General features: G+C 43.6%; 1 protein-coding gene across 8 annotated transcripts in view; it reads left to right on the top strand.

Annotated features, from left to right (window-relative positions):
* The window catches only part of kmt2cb (lysine (K)-specific methyltransferase 2Cb), a 61670-nt gene that overhangs the window by 27025 nt on the left and 16148 nt on the right, over nucleotides 1-18497 (top strand). For 5 of the 8 annotated variants that reach the window (XM_086128346.1, XM_086128345.1, XM_086128348.1 and 2 more), the window contains exons 14-40: nucleotides 2344-2466; nucleotides 3985-4101; nucleotides 4351-4455; nucleotides 4629-4733; nucleotides 5022-5203; nucleotides 5293-5457; nucleotides 5532-5638; nucleotides 5893-5964; nucleotides 6067-6279; nucleotides 6776-6898; nucleotides 7118-7249; nucleotides 8310-8446; nucleotides 9253-9439; nucleotides 10154-10246; nucleotides 10475-10522; nucleotides 11288-11428; nucleotides 11521-11553; nucleotides 11681-11827; nucleotides 11913-12054; nucleotides 12142-12377; nucleotides 12466-12539; nucleotides 12998-13198; nucleotides 13432-15369; nucleotides 15780-16081; nucleotides 16188-17719; nucleotides 18140-18251; nucleotides 18357-18423. In XM_086128346.1, coding sequence (XP_085984472.1) covers nucleotides 2344-2466; nucleotides 3985-4101; nucleotides 4351-4455; nucleotides 4629-4733; nucleotides 5022-5203; nucleotides 5293-5457; nucleotides 5532-5638; nucleotides 5893-5964; nucleotides 6067-6279; nucleotides 6776-6898; nucleotides 7118-7249; nucleotides 8310-8446; nucleotides 9253-9439; nucleotides 10154-10246; nucleotides 10475-10522; nucleotides 11288-11428; nucleotides 11521-11553; nucleotides 11681-11827; nucleotides 11913-12054; nucleotides 12142-12377; nucleotides 12466-12539; nucleotides 12998-13198; nucleotides 13432-15369; nucleotides 15780-16081; nucleotides 16188-17719; nucleotides 18140-18251; nucleotides 18357-18423 — 6834 coding nt within the window. The remainder of the gene's footprint in view (nucleotides 1-2343; nucleotides 2467-3984; nucleotides 4102-4350; nucleotides 4456-4628; nucleotides 4734-5021; nucleotides 5204-5292; nucleotides 5458-5531; nucleotides 5639-5892; nucleotides 5965-6066; nucleotides 6280-6775; nucleotides 6899-7117; nucleotides 7250-8309; nucleotides 8447-9252; nucleotides 9440-10153; nucleotides 10247-10474; nucleotides 10523-11287; nucleotides 11429-11520; nucleotides 11554-11680; nucleotides 11828-11912; nucleotides 12055-12141; nucleotides 12378-12465; nucleotides 12540-12997; nucleotides 13199-13431; nucleotides 15370-15779; nucleotides 16082-16187; nucleotides 17720-18139; nucleotides 18252-18356; nucleotides 18424-18497) is intronic. The other 3 variants (XM_086128349.1, XM_086128347.1, XM_086128350.1) reach the window with 3 other exon arrangements.

Here is an 18497-nt window from a genome sequence, read left to right as displayed (position 1 = left end):
GTTTTTATGCAGACCTTGTCATGATTTATGGTCAGAATCCCGTTTGACAAAACGTTCCCAAAGACTCTTCACCAACTACAACCCAATGTCATCTCTCTTTTCATCTAATATCCACATGCCAAACACCTGAGCACGTTAAGATGGAGTGTTTGTAGACCCAAATAACCACTACGCTCATTAGCATTCACCATTTTTTTGTGACACCATTAGCTCATTTTCAAATGCAGTGGATTTAAAAAGACCACACACCCCTACTGAAATGACGTTTTCTTTTTTATAATATGGAAAAAGAGACCAAGATAAATAATTCCAAAACTTTTCTCCACCATCCACCCTTTATTCTCTACACCCTGATTAAAGAATTAATATTTTAAGTGGGACAATTGTGTGCGTATAAGTAGCTAGCTAGCTAGCTAGCTAGATCAATCGATCTATACAGAAATATAGCTATATCTATGTGGAGATAGATCTCTAGAGAGACTGAGAGCATACATTCACCTGTTGTCATAAATTCATATATCCTCAAATTTATACTTCGTTGAGAAAAGAGTGTTAGTGTGGCACATCCTCATGTGGCAATATTTGCTCTTCTTTGCATATATGGTTCAGATCTGCCAGATCCTTTTTACAGATGTCTTTAGATCACCCCATAGATGTTCAATCAGATTCAGGTCGGGACTTTGGTTTGGCCATTCTAAAACCTTCATCTTCTGATGAAGCCATTCTTTAGTTTTTTTGGTGTGCTTTCTTTCGATCACCCCCATCCTTACAGATAATTTCTCTTCACCTTCAGCTTTTTTTTTAGCAGTGGTCTAAAGGTTTTGTGACAATACTGGCTGGTATTTAGAACTATTCAGAATGTCCTCCCCTGTGACTAAAGCCCCAGTTCCATCTGAAGAAAAACGGCCCCAAAGTCCGACATTTAGTTTTTTGTAATACCACTGTTGGAGCACGTTTTCTACATGCGCTGATTCACTGTGTTCCTTTACGATTTTTAATTCTGAGCCATATCCCAGAAGCCATATTATGTGTTTTGTTTTAAGATAGACTGTATGTAAAAAAATATATATACTGTATATATATAAAACACACACACACACACATCGACCATACCATATATAGATCATCACACAATCATACCAATTAGAATTTAATAAATTTTAATTCCAGTCACATCTCTTTGAAAGAGATGATAAATAGTTGACTGCATTCGCTACAAAAACTTGGGGCACTTCAGATTTTGACTGTTCTTCCATCAGGTGGAAGCTTTTCACTGCCATTATAATGCACTTTGTCCTTTTGTGTGAACATGCCTGACTGGATAGTTTCAGGGCTTTCTTACTTTCCATGGCATCCTGCTGCATGAGCTGCATTTAACACTGATTAGCTTTGCAGATTGTTTATCATCTGTACTAAACAGGTGCCCACATGCATGTAGAGGTTGGAAGGTGGGGGTTACGACAAAGAGTTCGCTTTAACACCACAGTCTTCTCAACCTTTCACATTTTTGCACGTCAACCGTTTATTTGCCATCTCAAACCTCTGCATAGGTGGGTGCATACAGTGGAACCTCCAAAGATCAACTCGTCTCAAAACATTCAGCGACTTGAGTCTCACAATTAAAACTGTTCTTCCACAAGCAAATGCTTGCAGACAGGGGAATGTCTGTCAACAGTTTTCACCCTCTCGCCATCGTATTCAGTGGTGAAACCAAAATTAATCGGCCTTGGTGCATGCGTTATCTTTTAGCACGTCTTAGCTGCATTTTAAAGTTGGATACAGTTACAATGGTGAGTGGATCAATGTGCAACAGGTGTACACCCGCAGACAATACGTAATACAATAAAACAAAACGGACTGCAAAACCGCCAAAAATTTTAAAAAACAACTACAAAAACAGTCCATACATGCATGGATGTTACAGAAAAATTTATTCCAGGGTCACTCTGTCGCATCCTATAACCTCCCCAAAACTCAGCAGCTGATGGATTAAAAAAAATAATAATAATTAACATTCCCAACTTTCATACAACTGTTAAGTACGATTTAAGCACTACAGTCGCTAATTTCAGCAAAATGGAAATAAAGATGTCCCCTTTAGAAGGTGCCTGACAGACACAAAATAGAGAGGGAGCAGGTAGGTAGGTCGAAGTCCAAATATTTTGGGGTGTTCCACTGTATTGGATTTTCCCACATGGCAAAATTGAGAACTCACCACATCCCATTCTAACATCATTCTTTGTACATTTTGTTTCTTTGCTGGCTTTGTTTTTACGTTGCTGCATTTTGTCGCCCTCCTCCTACCCTCTCTCTCACTCTCTCACCTCCCCTCCCCTGCCTTAGGGTGCATGGAGCCCCCATAGCAGTGTGAGCTCCCCCTTGTCCTGGTCTCCAGACCAGCCAGAGGGGTGGGATGTCCCAAAGACCAGGCAGTACTCTGGCAGCCCCAGCTGGAGCATCAGAGTGGTAAATACCGTGGCTTACTAGATGGTCCGCCCTCCCCCCATTCCATGGTGACTGACAGTCCCCGACTGCTCCTGAATGACTCTGTGATCTATATGGTTGCCTACATTAATTCCTAACACCTTACTGAGAGGTAGTGGCTGATAGGCCAATGGATAAGGAAATCGTTTTTCAAAATGGAAGTGAAGGATGTTGACAATGGCTATGTATGGTTTGGTGTACAGTAATCATTTTTTTTATCCCCGTTTTAGATTTTGGCAATAACCTTCAGGGATCAGTCATTGTTCACTGTCTCATCTGCCTGCCAAACATCTGTCTTGTTAATTCTTTGATTCATGTCCTTTTTTTCCCCCCTGTCCTTTTGACTTGACATGAGTCGTCTTTGGAAGTTTGACGCCCGGTATTCATTATTTTGGCCGAGACCGTCCGGAGTTGGGCTCAGTTTTATAGTATTGTACACCTGGGAAATGTGCAGGAAAGGGGAAGAGGTGTTGAGATTAGAGCCAAGTGTTAAAATGAAGGCTTTATCATACTTACATTGAACGGCTTGGGAGACACAAATTTGGCGGGGTATGCGCATTGATTTTGAGCTTCTCAACAGATGCTTAAAATGTGTACAGAACCAACACATGGATGGAAAAAAAATTGCATTGTGTACCATCGGCACCCCGATCTATGATACTCAACAGCTTTCAGCAATTGGAGGTCTGATCACTTAGATAGGCGTAAGCAACCTGCCATGAGTCCTACTCTCGGCCCCCTGGAGCATTTGATCAATTCCACCATACAAAGTTTTTTATGAATTGCGCTAAAATATTTAACCCAGAAATCATTAAAGCATTTTTAGATCATTGTACAGTAATCCCTCGTTTATCGCGGTGAATGGGGACCCGCGATAAACGAAAATCAGCGAAGTAGCGACCAATTAACATATACTGGTTTAAAAAATATATATATATATAGATATAGATATATACAGTATATCTATATATATTTTTTTTTTTTAAGTCCGCAAACAGTCCGGGAGAAGCTGCAAAACAACAGCGAGTCACATAGAGCAACATATACAGCACTGTACTCCATGTATATGGAATTAATTTTTTTTTAATAAATATGTTTGAAAAAATCCGCGATAAACGAACCGCGAAATAGCGAGGGATCACTGTATATATTCTTTGATGAATTTAGCATGGCCCTTCAAAGACGGAAAAGGTTTATCACCCTTGATTTTGACTATAGTGGCCAAGAAGTGGACAGCTGGCGTAGAATCAGTTCTTGCTGATTGCAAGCTTCACAATTTCCTGCTAAGTGACTGGCAACCAGTGCATGGCTCTGTCGGCGTTTCGCCCCAAGTTAGCCTGTAATAGACTCCAGCTCCTGCAGTGGCTCTGAACAGGAGAAGTAGTAGACAATGGATGGATGGATGGCTCAAAGAGTGATATTTTCCCATCCAGATGGGGTCCATATCCTCATCTCACTTGTGATCAAACACATTTCCTGATTGTTAACTTGCATCCACAGGGTCGGGGCTCAGCCTTCCCCGGAAGAAGGAGGCCGAGAGGGGCTGGTCTGTCGGGGCGAACTGGACGTGGCAGGGCCAGGGGCAAGAGTGGAGTGTGTCCCAGCATCATACCCGGGGTATGTGTTTGAATAAGGTGCCATTGTATTTGGAGTGCGCAGACGTTTGTTTGTTTTTCCACTTTTTTTTTTTTTTTTAATTTAACCATTTCAATCGCAACATAATTGGGGTTGTTAACTCATTCAGTACCAGCCAATTCTGGACCAAGTCTGAAAAGACGTTTAAAAACGTCTTTGGGAGTGAATGAGTTAAAGAGGAAAGATTGTACAATTCCTAATGTTTGTGCTTTTTTTCTCCCCTGCTGAAAGATCACCACAACAGAAACACCGTATCCGCTGAAGGAGGAGGAGGAGAATGCCATGCACAACACAGTGGTCATATTTTCCAGCAATGACAGTTTCACACTGAAGCAGGTGCTTGCTTGATTTTAGAAAGCTGCTGTAATTCTTACAAGAGAGTAGGAATGCTTTTTACAACGTATTCAAGATATTGAACTCATTTCTCCGTAATGTTCCTGTATTTCACTGGCAAAATGTGAAAATGCGTCAAAGAAATTGCCCACTCATGAGGTCTTTCTTTCCTTCAGGACATGTGTGTTGTGTGTGGGAGTTTTGGCCTTGGTGCAGAGGGCCGTCTTTTGGCTTGTGCTCAGTGTGGCCAGTGCTACCATCCGTTTTGTGTCGGTATAAAGGTATGCTCATTTTATATCATGCTGCATATACAGCATATTTGTCTTCTATTATGTTCAGAGGGAGACACATGCAAGTCAGGGGGAATAATCTCTTTTAACACACTCCAGAACATAGGATAATTTTTCACCAATAACCTGTATTCTGCTTGAGATGAATCCATGTTTCGTTTATTTTTTTTCCCCATTTTCAAATGACAGTCGAAGATTAAAAAAATGGGTGTGGGAAAGACTGATTTCATTTGTTTTTAGAGATCTAGATGCAACATGTCTGAATATTTCTCTCCTCAGATCACCAAGGTGGTGCTGAGTAAAGGCTGGCGCTGTTTGGAGTGCACAGTGTGTGAGGCCTGTGGCCAGGCCACCGACCCTGGCCGCTTGTTACTGTGTGATGACTGTGACATCAGCTACCACACATACTGCCTCAACCCCCCATTGCAGAACGTGCCCAAAGACAGCTGGAAGTGCAAATGGCAAGTGATGAAGTGGAATTTTCTGGTTGATTGTCCTCTCTGAAGTTACCCCGAGAAGAATGACCTCAGTTTTCCCTTGTCCCCTGCAGGTGTGTGTCCTGTACGCAGTGTGGCGCCACCACGCCAGGTCTGAGGTGTGACTGGCAGAATAATTACACTCAGTGTGCTCCTTGCGCAAGTCTTTCAGCATGTCCCGTCTGCCTCGTCAGCTACAGTGAAGGCACCATCATTGTCCAGTGTCGACAATGTGACAGGTGTGCAGCCTGTCTCCCTATGTTAAAATGGACAGCTTTTAAAATCATGTCTAAGAATGTTGCTTTGTCCACAGGTGGTTTCATGCTTCTTGTCAGGGTCTCCATACAGAGGAAGATGTTGAGAAGGCTGCAGAGAACTGCTTTGATTGCACAATGTGCCGAAATTTCAAGACTACTAAAGGTAGGAGCTAGCGAAAAGGTAGGAGCTAGTGGTTGTTTTAAAAGAGACTGATTTTGCATTTTTTTTTTCATAATTACAAACAGTTCACAAGCGTCTTAGGAACATGTCTGTGATCTGCTTTCATCAAATGACAGTATACTTGACACGCCTGATGTTTTGTCCGATTGTTGTTTTGTGAATATTTTCCTTTCTTCCTCCTATTTTTGAACTGCTTCTGATCAGATTTGTTCTTGCGTTTTGTGTGCATCCTGCAGTGCTGACCAAACCCAGAGACACCATTGAGCCTGCTGTCATGACACAGATTGTCACCAAAGCAAGAGAAATGGGTACGTTCCGTTCATTACAAACAGTAAATTTGAGTTAACTAAACACGATCAAGTAATACCTGTCTTCTCTGACCTATTCACAAGATGATTTATTCTTCTCAGATCTATCGAGGACCTACACCCAGGATGGTGTTTGTTTGACCGAGTCGGGGCTTTGTCAGCTCCAGAGCCTGTCCGCCACAGCGTCCCGGCGCAGGAAGCCCAAGCCTAAGCTCAAACTGAAGATAATCAACCAGAACAGTGTGGCAGTCCTTCAGGCCCCCTTGGAACCTCTCTCAGAACAATCCCGGGATGAGGACATGGAGGAAGCAAGAGGTAAATAACTCATGCAAATATATGTTTTAAACACTTGCACAGTCAAGGTTATGTACACGTCCCTCTTAATAAATTGGAATATCTTGGAAAGCTGAATTTATTTCAGTAGATCAATTGGGGGGCGCGGGGGAATGGAAGTCATACAGTAAATGTGTCTTTTATATATTTTGTATATATGTATTTTATAACTGGGTCACACAGACGCCCAAATTTTTAACCACTAACTGCTTCTAAAACTGTTTCTCCATATACACGTCTTCGCATAACACCCTTGAGCGCTAAAGAAAAGGACACAGAGAGATTAAAACAGGAAAGAGCCACTGCTGAAGTAATGAGCAAATGAAATGAACTTGAGTTCAAGCTGGCTAATGTCCTTCCTCTGAATCGGGTTCATATCGAATTGACCCCGGTCCTGTGTTGAGGGAGCCAGGGCGTGGCAACGGTGTTGTTCTCGACCGTAGGGCTGTCACTCATCATCAACATTCTCTTCGTTTAGTGGAGACGGAGCTCCTGGATTGCGAGGGCAAGTCTGACTCCAGCCCGGAGCGTGAGCCTGTAGAAGACGACTCCAAGGGGGTCGACGGCAGCAAGAAGAGGAAGAGGAAACCGTACCGGCCGGGTAGGACACCTGATTGAAGGAGACAGCTCCTCTGAGCCGTGAAATGTAACGGCACAAGCCCGACACTGTGGCTGTTGCAAGCACTGTGTCTGTGTCTAGTGTTTCTTAGCCTCTACACCAAACATTTGAGCAATAAATTCAGCACCAATAAAAATCCTCTTCTGATTGTGAACGAAGAAGGTTGTCTGTGATTTAAATTTGTCACTGAATCTCTTCAAGGTATTGGTGGGTTCATGGTGCGCCAGAGAAGCCGACCGGGCCAAGGTCCAGGCAAGGCTAAACGATCCCTCTGTACAAAGGAGTCATCAGGTTCAGTGTCAGTGTCGGAGTGTCACATTGGAAAAGATGAGGGTTTGTGCTGCTTTGCATTACCATATACATGTGACATAAATTGTATACGAAGGGTCCTCGGTTTACAACAGTGCTCCTCTCCCGGCAGCATAACCTGACTTTGTACACACTGGAAGTCAGAACATGCCGTAGTCTGTCATGTAAAAATAAATACCCCCCCCCCCCCCCCAACACTAAAAGTTGTCATATTAGTCTAAAAATGCATCACAAAGAAGCCAACATAACATTCCCCGCTGTAGAAAGCTGCATGCTAAGCTTGATAAGTAACACGTTATTTGCCATGATTCTTCCTACTGCCATAATTCCTACTACTACTACGAGTTCTTCTACTTTATCTTGGAGGTTGTCAATTACTTTTGGTGCATTATTGCCATCTTTTTAGCCTGCGAAAGTAGGTGGACACCAGCAGTCATGCTATTTTTTCCTTCCATTTCTTCGTCTTCTTCCATTCCTACTTCTGCTTTTTTTTATCCATCCATCCATTTTTTAATTCGATTATCCTCACATGGTTCGCGGACTTCTTGGACCTTATACGAGCTGTCTTTGGTTTGTAGGCCAGTTACACGCTGAACTGGTTGCCAGCCAATCGCAGGGCAGACAGCTCAACAACCATTCATGCTCACAATCGCACAAAGGGACATTTTAGACTAGTGTTCCATTACCTTTTTTGCAGTTGACAAAAGAAAGTCAACGCAATTAGGAAATGTGTATTTTGCCTGGCAGTCCAAATTCTAATTTTAATACAGTGTATGTAAAAGAACCTGAGTGTAGCTTATAGGTTACCGTACTCCAGTAAAGTCATATTAATTACAATTATAAAGGAACACTTGTACGTCATAAACGTGAAATAATCTACCGGTAATTATAAATAGTAAGTATAATGGTAACTGAGCCTGGCTTTGGTTCTGCATGACAACATATTCTTACGCAAACTTGTTTGTTACTTGCTGTCTGTAATGTTACATACTGATGTAAACAGAGGCCCCCTTGTATTTTTGGATGTTTTTAAAAAAAAAATAATTTTCAACATTTAAAAAAAATTGTCTTCCTCTGTCTTTAGTTGGAGGATGGACTGAAGCGCTGCCTGACATGCCTGTGGATGAGACGCCTCCCGGACCAGAGGTTGCGGAAAAAATTAAAAAACGCTACCGCAAAAAGAAAACTAAACTGGAGGAAGCCTTTCCCACCTACCTACAGGTTTGTCACCTTGTAAAAATGAATGTGTAACGAAACAGTCATACTAATCCATCCTTGTGACTAGTTTTGCTTATTTCTTAATTTGATTGGTGAACTCATTCTTGTAATGTAATTCCTTTGATGAAAATGTATTTTAAGATGCATTTGTATCCCACCCTAGGGAAGGTGGGTAATTCGAAGTGCATTGCCACCTACTGAAATTTGGAGCGCATAGTCCACCTGCAATTTATTTATTTATTTATTTGGGGGGGGGGTAGAATGAACTCTCATATCATGCTCTTTAAATGGCCTCCGTCTTGGTTGTGAAGTCACACACAAAATAAAACTTAAATGGATGTGACTTCAACATTCCATGTCTCAAGACAATATCTCACTGTCACCTTGTGTTGGCCGAAACACAGATATGTGGCGCGCATAAAGCCACAGGCAAGCTGTCAGCGCTGCTCTTTATCCCACCACCACAACAGAAGCAGTTGGTGCTCTGTCATAGCTCAAGGTCCTAACTCTGCCAAGCCCATTTCATTCATTATTGAAACAGTAACACTGGGCTTTTAATATCCTTGTGCAGCTGGGACTGCCACTGTTAACGTCTTTTAAGATTGCGGATGACATGTGTGAATAAGTGTTTTTAGGTTTGATGGATGCTGACAAAAGTGGGCTGAGTTGTATTTTTACTTGTGGTTTTAGAGCTGATATTTTTATCATGCATGTTTGAATGATCCCTAAGGGAAAGGGGTCTTTGTCATATTGACATTAAGAGATGTAGGCGAACGGTTCTTGAAGATGCCTTGCCTTGCCGTCCTCAGGAGGCATTCTTTGGAAAGGATCTCCTGGACAAAAGCAAACAGAACAGGCAGCAAGAATCTGGCCTCATCGACGAAGGGCAAAGCCTGCTCGAGAGGAAGCGCCTTAGCGCCGGCTTTCTGAACTCTTCGGCAGACCCTCTGCTCAGCGCCGCCGCTCCATCCCTCGCTACCAGACCACTTGCAGAGCGTACGTACTATATTTCAATTCAGTGATTCATATAAAATGGGGCAATTCATCTTACAGACAATTTGAAAAATATTTGTAATAGCTGGAGCAACTTGCAAAAGCCTAATGTCGGGCTATTGTCATTCTTTCCACCTCCATTTTGATTTTTTTTCACAAGAATGTTGTCTTCAAATCGCATTTCCACTTGTTTTACATTATTGCTCAAACACTCAATCAACAGTTCAATCCTGCACTCAAATGTACACGTTTGTTACACCGCATGGATGCAAGTGAAACAATTCCGACACAATTTTTTTAAATTATTATTTTGCTCAAGTTGCACAATTGGAGAAAACACATGAATTTGAACATGAAATGTTGCTGAAAAATCTGATGTGTTTCGATTATCTGCCATCAGTATAGTCAGATTTAACGACCTGCATTGCAAATCCAGCCATACAATCAATTTTTTTACGTTAGATGAGTCTGTTGAGACAGCCTGAATTGCAACAATTTGGTAGAATGCATTAGCCCTTTGTTGGCTTCAAGATGCCTACATAACAATATAATTTGTCAAGTATACAGATATTGGGCTGTTCAGTTAGTCTTTTATCAACGTTGTTAAATTAGATAATTTTGTTCTCCAGGTGCCATCACTTTCTGTTCACCATCATCGTCAGCTATAATTTCTGACATTTGTTTTTTTCTTACTTTCCCCCCATCCCCCATTCACAGAGACGGCTGAGGAGCCATTAGTTGATCTATCTGATGTTTTGAATACTGATGCAGACATCTTGGGAATGCTCGGAAAGCCAAGCGGTGACTCTGGTGCGTCTTTAATTCAATAGGCGGTTGCAGTGGGAAGAATCTCTAATCCGCTCTTCTCTTCTCAAACCTGAGGCAGCAAAAAGAAGTCTATTTTTTCCCCTCCACCATTCTTAAATCAAGATATTTTGTTCACCTTTGATTTGATCCTCTTTTTTGCATTGTCCAAATCATATTTTCTTCTTTAAGTTGTTTTTCCACTCATGTTATCTGGTTTTGGGTTCTTTTTAGGTCTTGATTTTTGCTCCTTCCAGGTTGATGGCTCACCACCTCCTTTTGGTAAGGGTTCACTGGTCTACCTGTCCCCTCGCTTCTTGCTTTCTTATACTTGCACTGAAGTTGCATGAATGGTGCTTTATACATTGCCTTTTTTTTTTTTTTTTTTTTTAACCCCTCTTGGATTTCTCTAACAGTGTGTGTAGTATTCAGCCAAATGTGTATGTATGTTTAACCTTTTGTGAGCTCAATTGAACCATTTAATGCCTAAATGCAATGTAATACTTGCATAACTACTAGATGACACTGATAAAAGGAAGACCTTTTTGTCTACTTCAGTCTAAGATCTCATCAACTGGCAGCCCCCCTGCTAAGGTGGTGATCAGTACTTGGTATCTGAATCCATACGATAGTTTAGTTTACTCATATCGCCTCTGGGCAGCATCCATTAAAGTAATAAATATTTATCCTTAAACGGTCCATAATTCATCCTGCATTTGCACATCATAAAAAAATTATTTAACAGACTTAACAATTACTGCCAAAACAAAGGATTGAACATGTAGTTAGAAAGAAACTGATTTATTTGTCTGGGTTTCTAAATTACACTGTAATCCGAATTGTTGTTTTATTTTTTTTGGGAGTCTATGTATGTACTGTCACTGGATGGTTTGGGCTTCTTCTAACGCTTGTTTCTTTTCCAACTAAATTAACAAGACAAAGGTGTGGCTGGATTGGACGCCCTTAGTGGGCCCGTTCTGGCCCGTGGGCCGTATGTTTATCACCACTGGTGTAAAGCCTATTTTGTATGTCTCTTTGTTTCCACAGCTGGTCTGGAAGTGGGGCCCCTCACAGACAGTTCCCCAGCTGTGCCCCACTCTCAGGCTGGCCGCAGGACACCTCGCAGCCTTCCAGAAGAACCCCTAGATGGCATTCTTAGTCCAGAATTAGACAAGATGGTCACTGATGGTGAGTATGGGAGACCATTCGCCATATGAAGGCAAAAAATCAAGGTTTTCATGCCCATAGGTTCAATTGAAATTGTTTCTTTGCTTTTGCAGAATCAATCCTCAGCAAGCTGTACAAAATTCCAGGTTGGTAATTTTATCCAAATTTATGTGTTGTCCATCACTTTCAATCCAATTTTGGTGAAATGTTTTCATTTAACAAGGGGTAGTGTGCTGATAAATCTTTGTGATGTTACTTTGTACAATGTTACAGAGCTAGAGGGCAAGGATGTGGAAGATCTCTTCACGGCGGTCCTCAGCCCCAGCACAAGCCAACCACCGCCGTCACAGTTGCCTCATCCTCAGGGTCCTGGGCCCCTCCCCACCACACCTGGCACATGTATCCCTCATCCCAACACAGGTACATTATTTGCTACATTCATGTTTCCATCTCTAAATGTTTTCATTGTTCCAACAAGTCCATGCATCATTCTCTTTGACTGCAGGCAATCCAATGTTTCCAAGGATGCCAATGATCAATGGAATGATGGGTCCAGGACACCGTTTCCCTTCCAATTCAGGAGCAGGGCCTTTAATCCCGGGAAATTTCTCTCCCCTCAACCGAATGCCTTTCAGTGACAATCCCAGGTAATGTACTCATGCTTGTTTTGCGTGATAATGCTTGCATGTATTTTTTGTCTTTATTGAAACAGTTGTGTTGATTTGCCTTTGCAGGGATAGAAAATTCTGTCAAATGCCAAGAGAAGCAGTTGGTCCATGGCCTTCCCCTGTCCCTGGCCATGGCCCCACACCACCCGGATCACTGCCTGAGGGGGAAACTGAAGCCATGTCCAATGCCCAAAGGAGTACGCTCAAGTGGGAGAAGGAAGAGACACTCGGGGAGCTTGCCACTGTAGCACCTGTCCTTTACACCAACATAAATTTTCCTAACCTCAAAGAGGAATTCCCAGGTTGGTACATGGCACTGTCGCTTGTTTTTTTTCTCCATATCCTCCAAAGTTCAATTTAACTATGGAGCTTTCTTTTTCTACTCAACAGACTGGTCTACCAGAGTAAAGCAAATTGCAAAACTGTGGCGGAAAGCTAGTTCACAAGACAGGGCCCCATATGTGGTGAGATCACTCATACTGTTACATATAAAATATCCTCACCCATCAACACGCCACAAACAAAGTGTAAGCACTACATGTATACCACTTTAACACACTTCCCTTATGCATTTGGCCTCTTTTGCCAATACAGTTTGAAATCCGCCCATTCAGAGCTAATGACTATTGGCAGCCTTGCTCAATACACAATAGCCAAAGTAATCAGGTTCAAGTGTTTGAAGTGACCAAATAGAGTTTTAAAAATGTGTGTGTGTGTGTACCTACCATTTGTGAGAGTAAAATTGTGTGGCTTTTGCTTGAACAACTATTGATTTCTTGAGAGAACAATGTTTGCTGAAAGAAAATAAAATTGTAGGAAGCAATTATGCGAATGCTGTTTTCATTAGCATTGCTGGTAGTTTAGTTACTTTTGCCATAATTGTATGATGTGTCTTGATAATGTGTATTGATGTGCCTTTCAGCAAAAGGCAAGAGATAACCGAGCCGCCCTGCGCATCAACAAAGTCCAGATGTCCAATGAGACAGTGAAGAGGCACCATCCACAGCATCCACAGCCCCCTGAGGTGTTTGATCCCAACATACCACTAGACACAGAACTGCTGTTTAAAGACCCTTTGAAACCAAAAGAGTCAGAGCATGAACAAGAGTGGAAGTTTAGACAGGTAAGAGGGTATGCAATTAAGTCAGGGCAGCAGCAGGTCCACTTAATTTTAAGACATCTAAGAGGTGGTTTAGTAAAAGCTCCCAAAACAACTGCATTATCCCTCCGCATTAACCCTGATGACGTTGGTGGTTAGTAGGCCCAGTTCACTTTTTTGCATGAGACTAGCAAATGACATTTGTTGCCTTCAACATATTGTCTAATGACAAACATTTTGTTTCGGTTTCCCAACAGCAAATGAGGCAGAAAAGCAAACAGCAAGCCAAAATCGAAGCTACTCAGAAACTGGAGCAAGTTAAGAACGAGCAACTCCAACAGCAACAGCAGCTGCAACAGAGTAACATGCAGACTGAGGGAGATGGCAATAACAGCGGCAACCAGAGCCCAGCCTCACTTCCTAGCAATGGAAGCACATCCCCAATGCAGCAACAACTAAATGCTAAAGACAGCTTTGCGAGGCCACAGTTGCCAGGGACGCCAACTTCGGGTCTTTCCGATGATGTATTTTTACGACCCCCTCCTCCTCCTCCTTCTGGCTCGTCTTCCCAGCCTCAGTCCCCACAGGTTTTTTCACCAGGCTCCTCTGGGTCCAGACCTTCATCTCCATGGGACCCATATGGCAAGATGGTAGGGACTCCAAGACCACCAAGTCTTGCACCAAATGCCTGTCGTAGAATGCCCATGGAATCTGGCAAATCGCCCACGTCCTTGATGGAACAGCAGGACCGGGGGAGGCCTTCCCCTGCCCATGATACCTTTGGTTCTCCAACATCCATTAGCAATGATCCCTATGCCAAACCTCCTGACACTCCAAGGCCAGCTGGGGAAATGGACCCTTTTCTGAAGCCCATGGGGCCACCCAGGACCAGCCACGCCGCTCAGGGAAGACCCCCAATGGGCTCGCCAGGTAGAGATCCATACTCTCGGCCCATGATAAGAAATGAGGCTTATCAACGCATGGCTCAGAACAGGATGATATTGTCTGACCCTTACTCAAGACCTCTACTGACACCAATCCCTGGAAGTAACGAATCTGGCTCTGTGTCGCTCTTCAAGACACCAATGCCCCCCCCACAGACTCATGAAGGGTTATACCGAGCAGGTCAACATCCCACAGACAGGTTCTCCCAGAATCAACAGGCTGACCCCTACGCACAGCCCCCGCACACGCCAAGACCATCAGGGAATGACAACTTTTCCAGTCCTCCTCGTATGGGTCAACATCAACCTCAACCACACTCGTTTTCTCAACAAGGACAAATTGCTCAACTGTCTAGGAATCCTTATTCCCACGCACCTTCTACTCCAAGGCCGGACCACTTCACATATGATCCATTTGCTCAACCTGCAGGTAACTCTCGACCCGAACCTAATGCCCAACCTCGCCCATTTTTTGAGCCTTATGCTAGACCTCCTGGCACCCCACGCCCACACGATAACTATAATCAACCATCAAACACTGCTAGCCCTTCTACGGATCCTTACGCGCATGCTCCCGCCACCCCTCACCCCAGTGGCATGAACCAGTTCCCTCACCAGTCGCACTCAGCCCAGAGGATGTCACCTTCCCACTCTGTGGACCCTTATGCTCAGCCACCAGGTACGCCCCGGCCCATTGCTGTGGAGAGGTTTTCTAAGTCACCAGGTACCAGTCGAGCGCCAGTTGAGGCATTTAGTAGTGCGTCTGGGCCATCAAGACCAGGTAGTAACGACATGTTCTCCCAGCCCGGAAACCCCCAGGCAATGATAAATGACCCCTTTGCCCAGTCTCCTGGGACCCTTCGTCCTGGGTCTGATGGGGTCAATAGACAAGGATTGAGACCAGGATCTTTGGGAACTCAGGACCCATTCTCTGCCCCTCACGGCAGGCTTCAGGAACATTTCCCTCATCCAGGCTCACAAACACCTAAACACCCTTGTGTACCAGATGACGGATTTACCCGGTCACCCTCCAGAAGAAACAGTCAGACGCCCGGTCATGACCCGTTTGAGCAAGCCCCTATGACTCCTCGTCCACAGTCTGAGAAGACGGAAGTTAAAGATCAGCCAAGTCTGGGTAACAATACAATTGTCCCACAAGACCCGAGCCAGCTGCCGAACAACCCCCAAATGCCTGCTGTGTCCTCTGACGCTCAGGTTGCTATGGCTGAAAACGAAGAGAGACTCAGACAGGTACATGTGTTAACATTCGACTGTCACTATGATTTTCTTGTTCATTATAGAGACGCTTGCTTAATCTCAAATTATATCAGTACTAGTTAGGCCCCGCAGTTTTATTTTATTTTTATTTAATGCATTTTTTAGAGCATTTTAATTGGACATCATATTTTCAAAGCTGATAGACAAGCTGCAGAAGCCCCAAAAGCAAACAATCTAGACTTTGTGATCCAACATTTCCCTTGTGCTTTGTCTTTATATGAAGTGTATAATTTGATAGCAATTTACATAGGCTGTCATTACAATCTTGAAACGATATGATGGCCATTCTGTTCCCTTTTTCCAGTCTCACAAATGTTTTTGTGCAAGATTGAGCAAACCTTTCTTTAAAACACTTTCCATATTGCTATGCTTTCATTTTGCAGCGGCAGCGAATCCGAGAACTAATCCTGAAGCAACAGCAACAAAGGAGTGCCATTCGACAAGAGAGGTGCCCTCAAGAGGCTCCTGGCAACTTGACTCCGAGACCACCACGACCGTGGCCACAGGAAGAACCTGGACAACAGGGGGATATGTTCAACCGACCTCCTCCACCTTATCCTGGACAAGGACCCATAAGAGGGCCAATGAGGTTTCCTGGACCTTTTCCAGCAGGACATGAAGGACAAATGCCTCGGGGCCCACACCCCGGAGATCCAAATTTAAATTTAAGACACCAGGGACCGAGGTGTGTTTAGTGTTGATATTAACCCCTTTACATGGTTTTATCTTGCAATTACTGGCTGGCTTCCACTATGCTGCCTTTGTACTAACATATTCTTATCCTGTTGTAGGTTTTCATTTCCAGCTGGTGCTCTCGGACCTCGTTCAGCGCAAGAACTGTTTCCCCGTGGACCGCATCCAATGCAAGATGTTCCTCCTCAGATGAGACGATCCATGTCTGCAGAAATGGCAAAGGGAGGTGGCAGTAATCCTATGGGTCTCCCTCAACACTTTCCACCACACGGTATGCCAGTACAGCAGCATAACATTATGGGCCAGCCCTTCATCGAACTGCGACACAGAGCAGGAGAAAACAGGCCACGAATGGCATTTCCATCAGTTGCTATGCAAGGATGCAACATGGATCCCAACATCCAAGCTCAAAGGCCCCAAGGCTTTCCGGGGACTCCAGACAACAGGTTTCCGTTAATTCAGGGGCCCAGAATGTTTGATCCAATGGCCAGCCAGATTGCAAACGCACCCCTTTCCACCAGTATGGACAATCTGCATCAGCAATCCCAAATGTCGGCGAACAACACCCTCAAACAATCTCCTTTGATGAGATCCCTCAGCCAGCCTGCTCCAAATGAGACCCAGAACATGTCTGCATCCATCATCCTGTCTGCTCCCACGACTGGGCAGAATGACACTGTGGCCACCAGTGAAACAGGAGAGGAGAAACTGGATGCAGAGGAATCTGCAGTAAAAGATCTTGAAGATGTCGAGGTGAAAGACTTGGTTGATGCTGACTTGGAAAACCTTAATTTGGATCCTGAAGATGGCAAAGACCTAGACCTTGAGACGAACGATCTGCACCTTGATGACTTTCTGACATCTGGGAAATTTGACATCATTGCTTATACAGACCCTGATCTCGACGACATCAAAAAAGACATGTTCAACGAGGAACTGGATCTCAGTGATCCTATGGATGATAGCGCTGACACTACTGAGATTAACAAAAACCTGGACCCCAGTGAAAGCGCAGCCTCATCCAGTTCAGCAACAGCACCGGAGATGACAGATGCAACAGGCGAAAAATCATCAACTGAGGTCAAACTTGACACCCCTGAGAGCCAGGACTCTGCTCCTTTGGCACATGGGAAGGAAATTAAAACAGAGGTCAAAGACTGTCAAAAATCCCCCAACGTCTCCAGGAACACCGTGGTGTTGAACCAGCAAGAAGCCCTCTCTGACTCCACCCCTGTTCTGTCCAGTTTACTCATTAAGCAGCAGCCTGAAGAGCAATCGTTAAACCCAATGGTTGATGCTGTCACTCAAGGGGGTGACCTCCTGCCCCAGCAGAACCAAGGCCCTGAGAGTGAGCATACCCCCGCTCCTCCTGTGAATCAGACAATACCCAGCAGCACTGCTGCTGCTGGAGAGTCTTCGATAACAGATTTTGGAGAGGACCACCAGATGGAGCAGCAGGTTTTGAACCAGGCCTTGGGTCAGCATGGCCAACACCGTCCACTTCTGCTGGAGGAGCAGCCCCTCCTTTTGCAGGACCTCTTAGATCAGGAAAAGCAAGAGCAGCAGCAACAGAGACAGATGCAGGCCATGATACGACAGCGTTCCACGGACTCTTTCTTCCCAAACATTGGTATTTTTGTTTCTTGGTTAACAGTGCATCTCAATAATTTTGATTATAGCAGATCATATATTTAATCGCTCTCGCTCTCCATTTCAGTCTCTCTCTTTCTGCTGGTCTATTCCGACCTAACTTGTGTATTAAAATTATTTTGAATTGTTAATTTAATGTTATTTAATTGATACTATTTCTCAAGGGTGAGTTAAGGGTTTTCATTGGTTTTAAGCTATAACGTAACTTTCAGAAATCAAATCTTTCAAAACTAAAATCATGAATTATTCCACTGTGTAGTGAATCCGAGTTTCGCGTTTCGAATTGAACAACTGAAATAGTTTTCCACAACATTCACATTTATTGAGATACACCGATACATGCGTACGAAGTAAATGCTTTGTACACAATTTATAATTGTAATGATTTGTCTTTGTCAAGATTTCGACACGATCACTGACCCAATCATGAAAGCCAAGATGGTCGCACTAAAAGGCATCAATAAAGTCATGGTTCAGAACAACATTGGAATGGCTCCGATGGTTATGAACAGGTAAGGCTTTTTTTATTGGTGTGCTTTGTTTACACATGCGTAACTGCGAATACACGCATACACAAGAAGAAACGATTACATTTATATTTGTCTTATGTCTCACAGGTTTCCATCTGGGCCTGTAACGCCTCTTCCTGAAAGCACACCACTTCCCCCACAAGTTTTGGGACAGGTAATATTAATACTGAATGTGGTTCATTCGTTTTAATTTAAAAAACAAAACAAAACAAAAAGGAACTAGCACCT

The sequence above is a fragment of the Hippocampus guttulatus genome, chromosome 14 (assembly GCF_054856545.1).
Source record: "Hippocampus guttulatus isolate MCC_2025c chromosome 14, RoL_Hgut_1.0, whole genome shotgun sequence".
Lineage (NCBI taxonomy): Eukaryota > Metazoa > Chordata > Actinopteri > Syngnathiformes > Syngnathidae > Hippocampus > Hippocampus guttulatus.
Note: the sequence above shows the minus strand (reverse complement) of the source record. Positions and strands in the feature narration are given on the sequence as shown.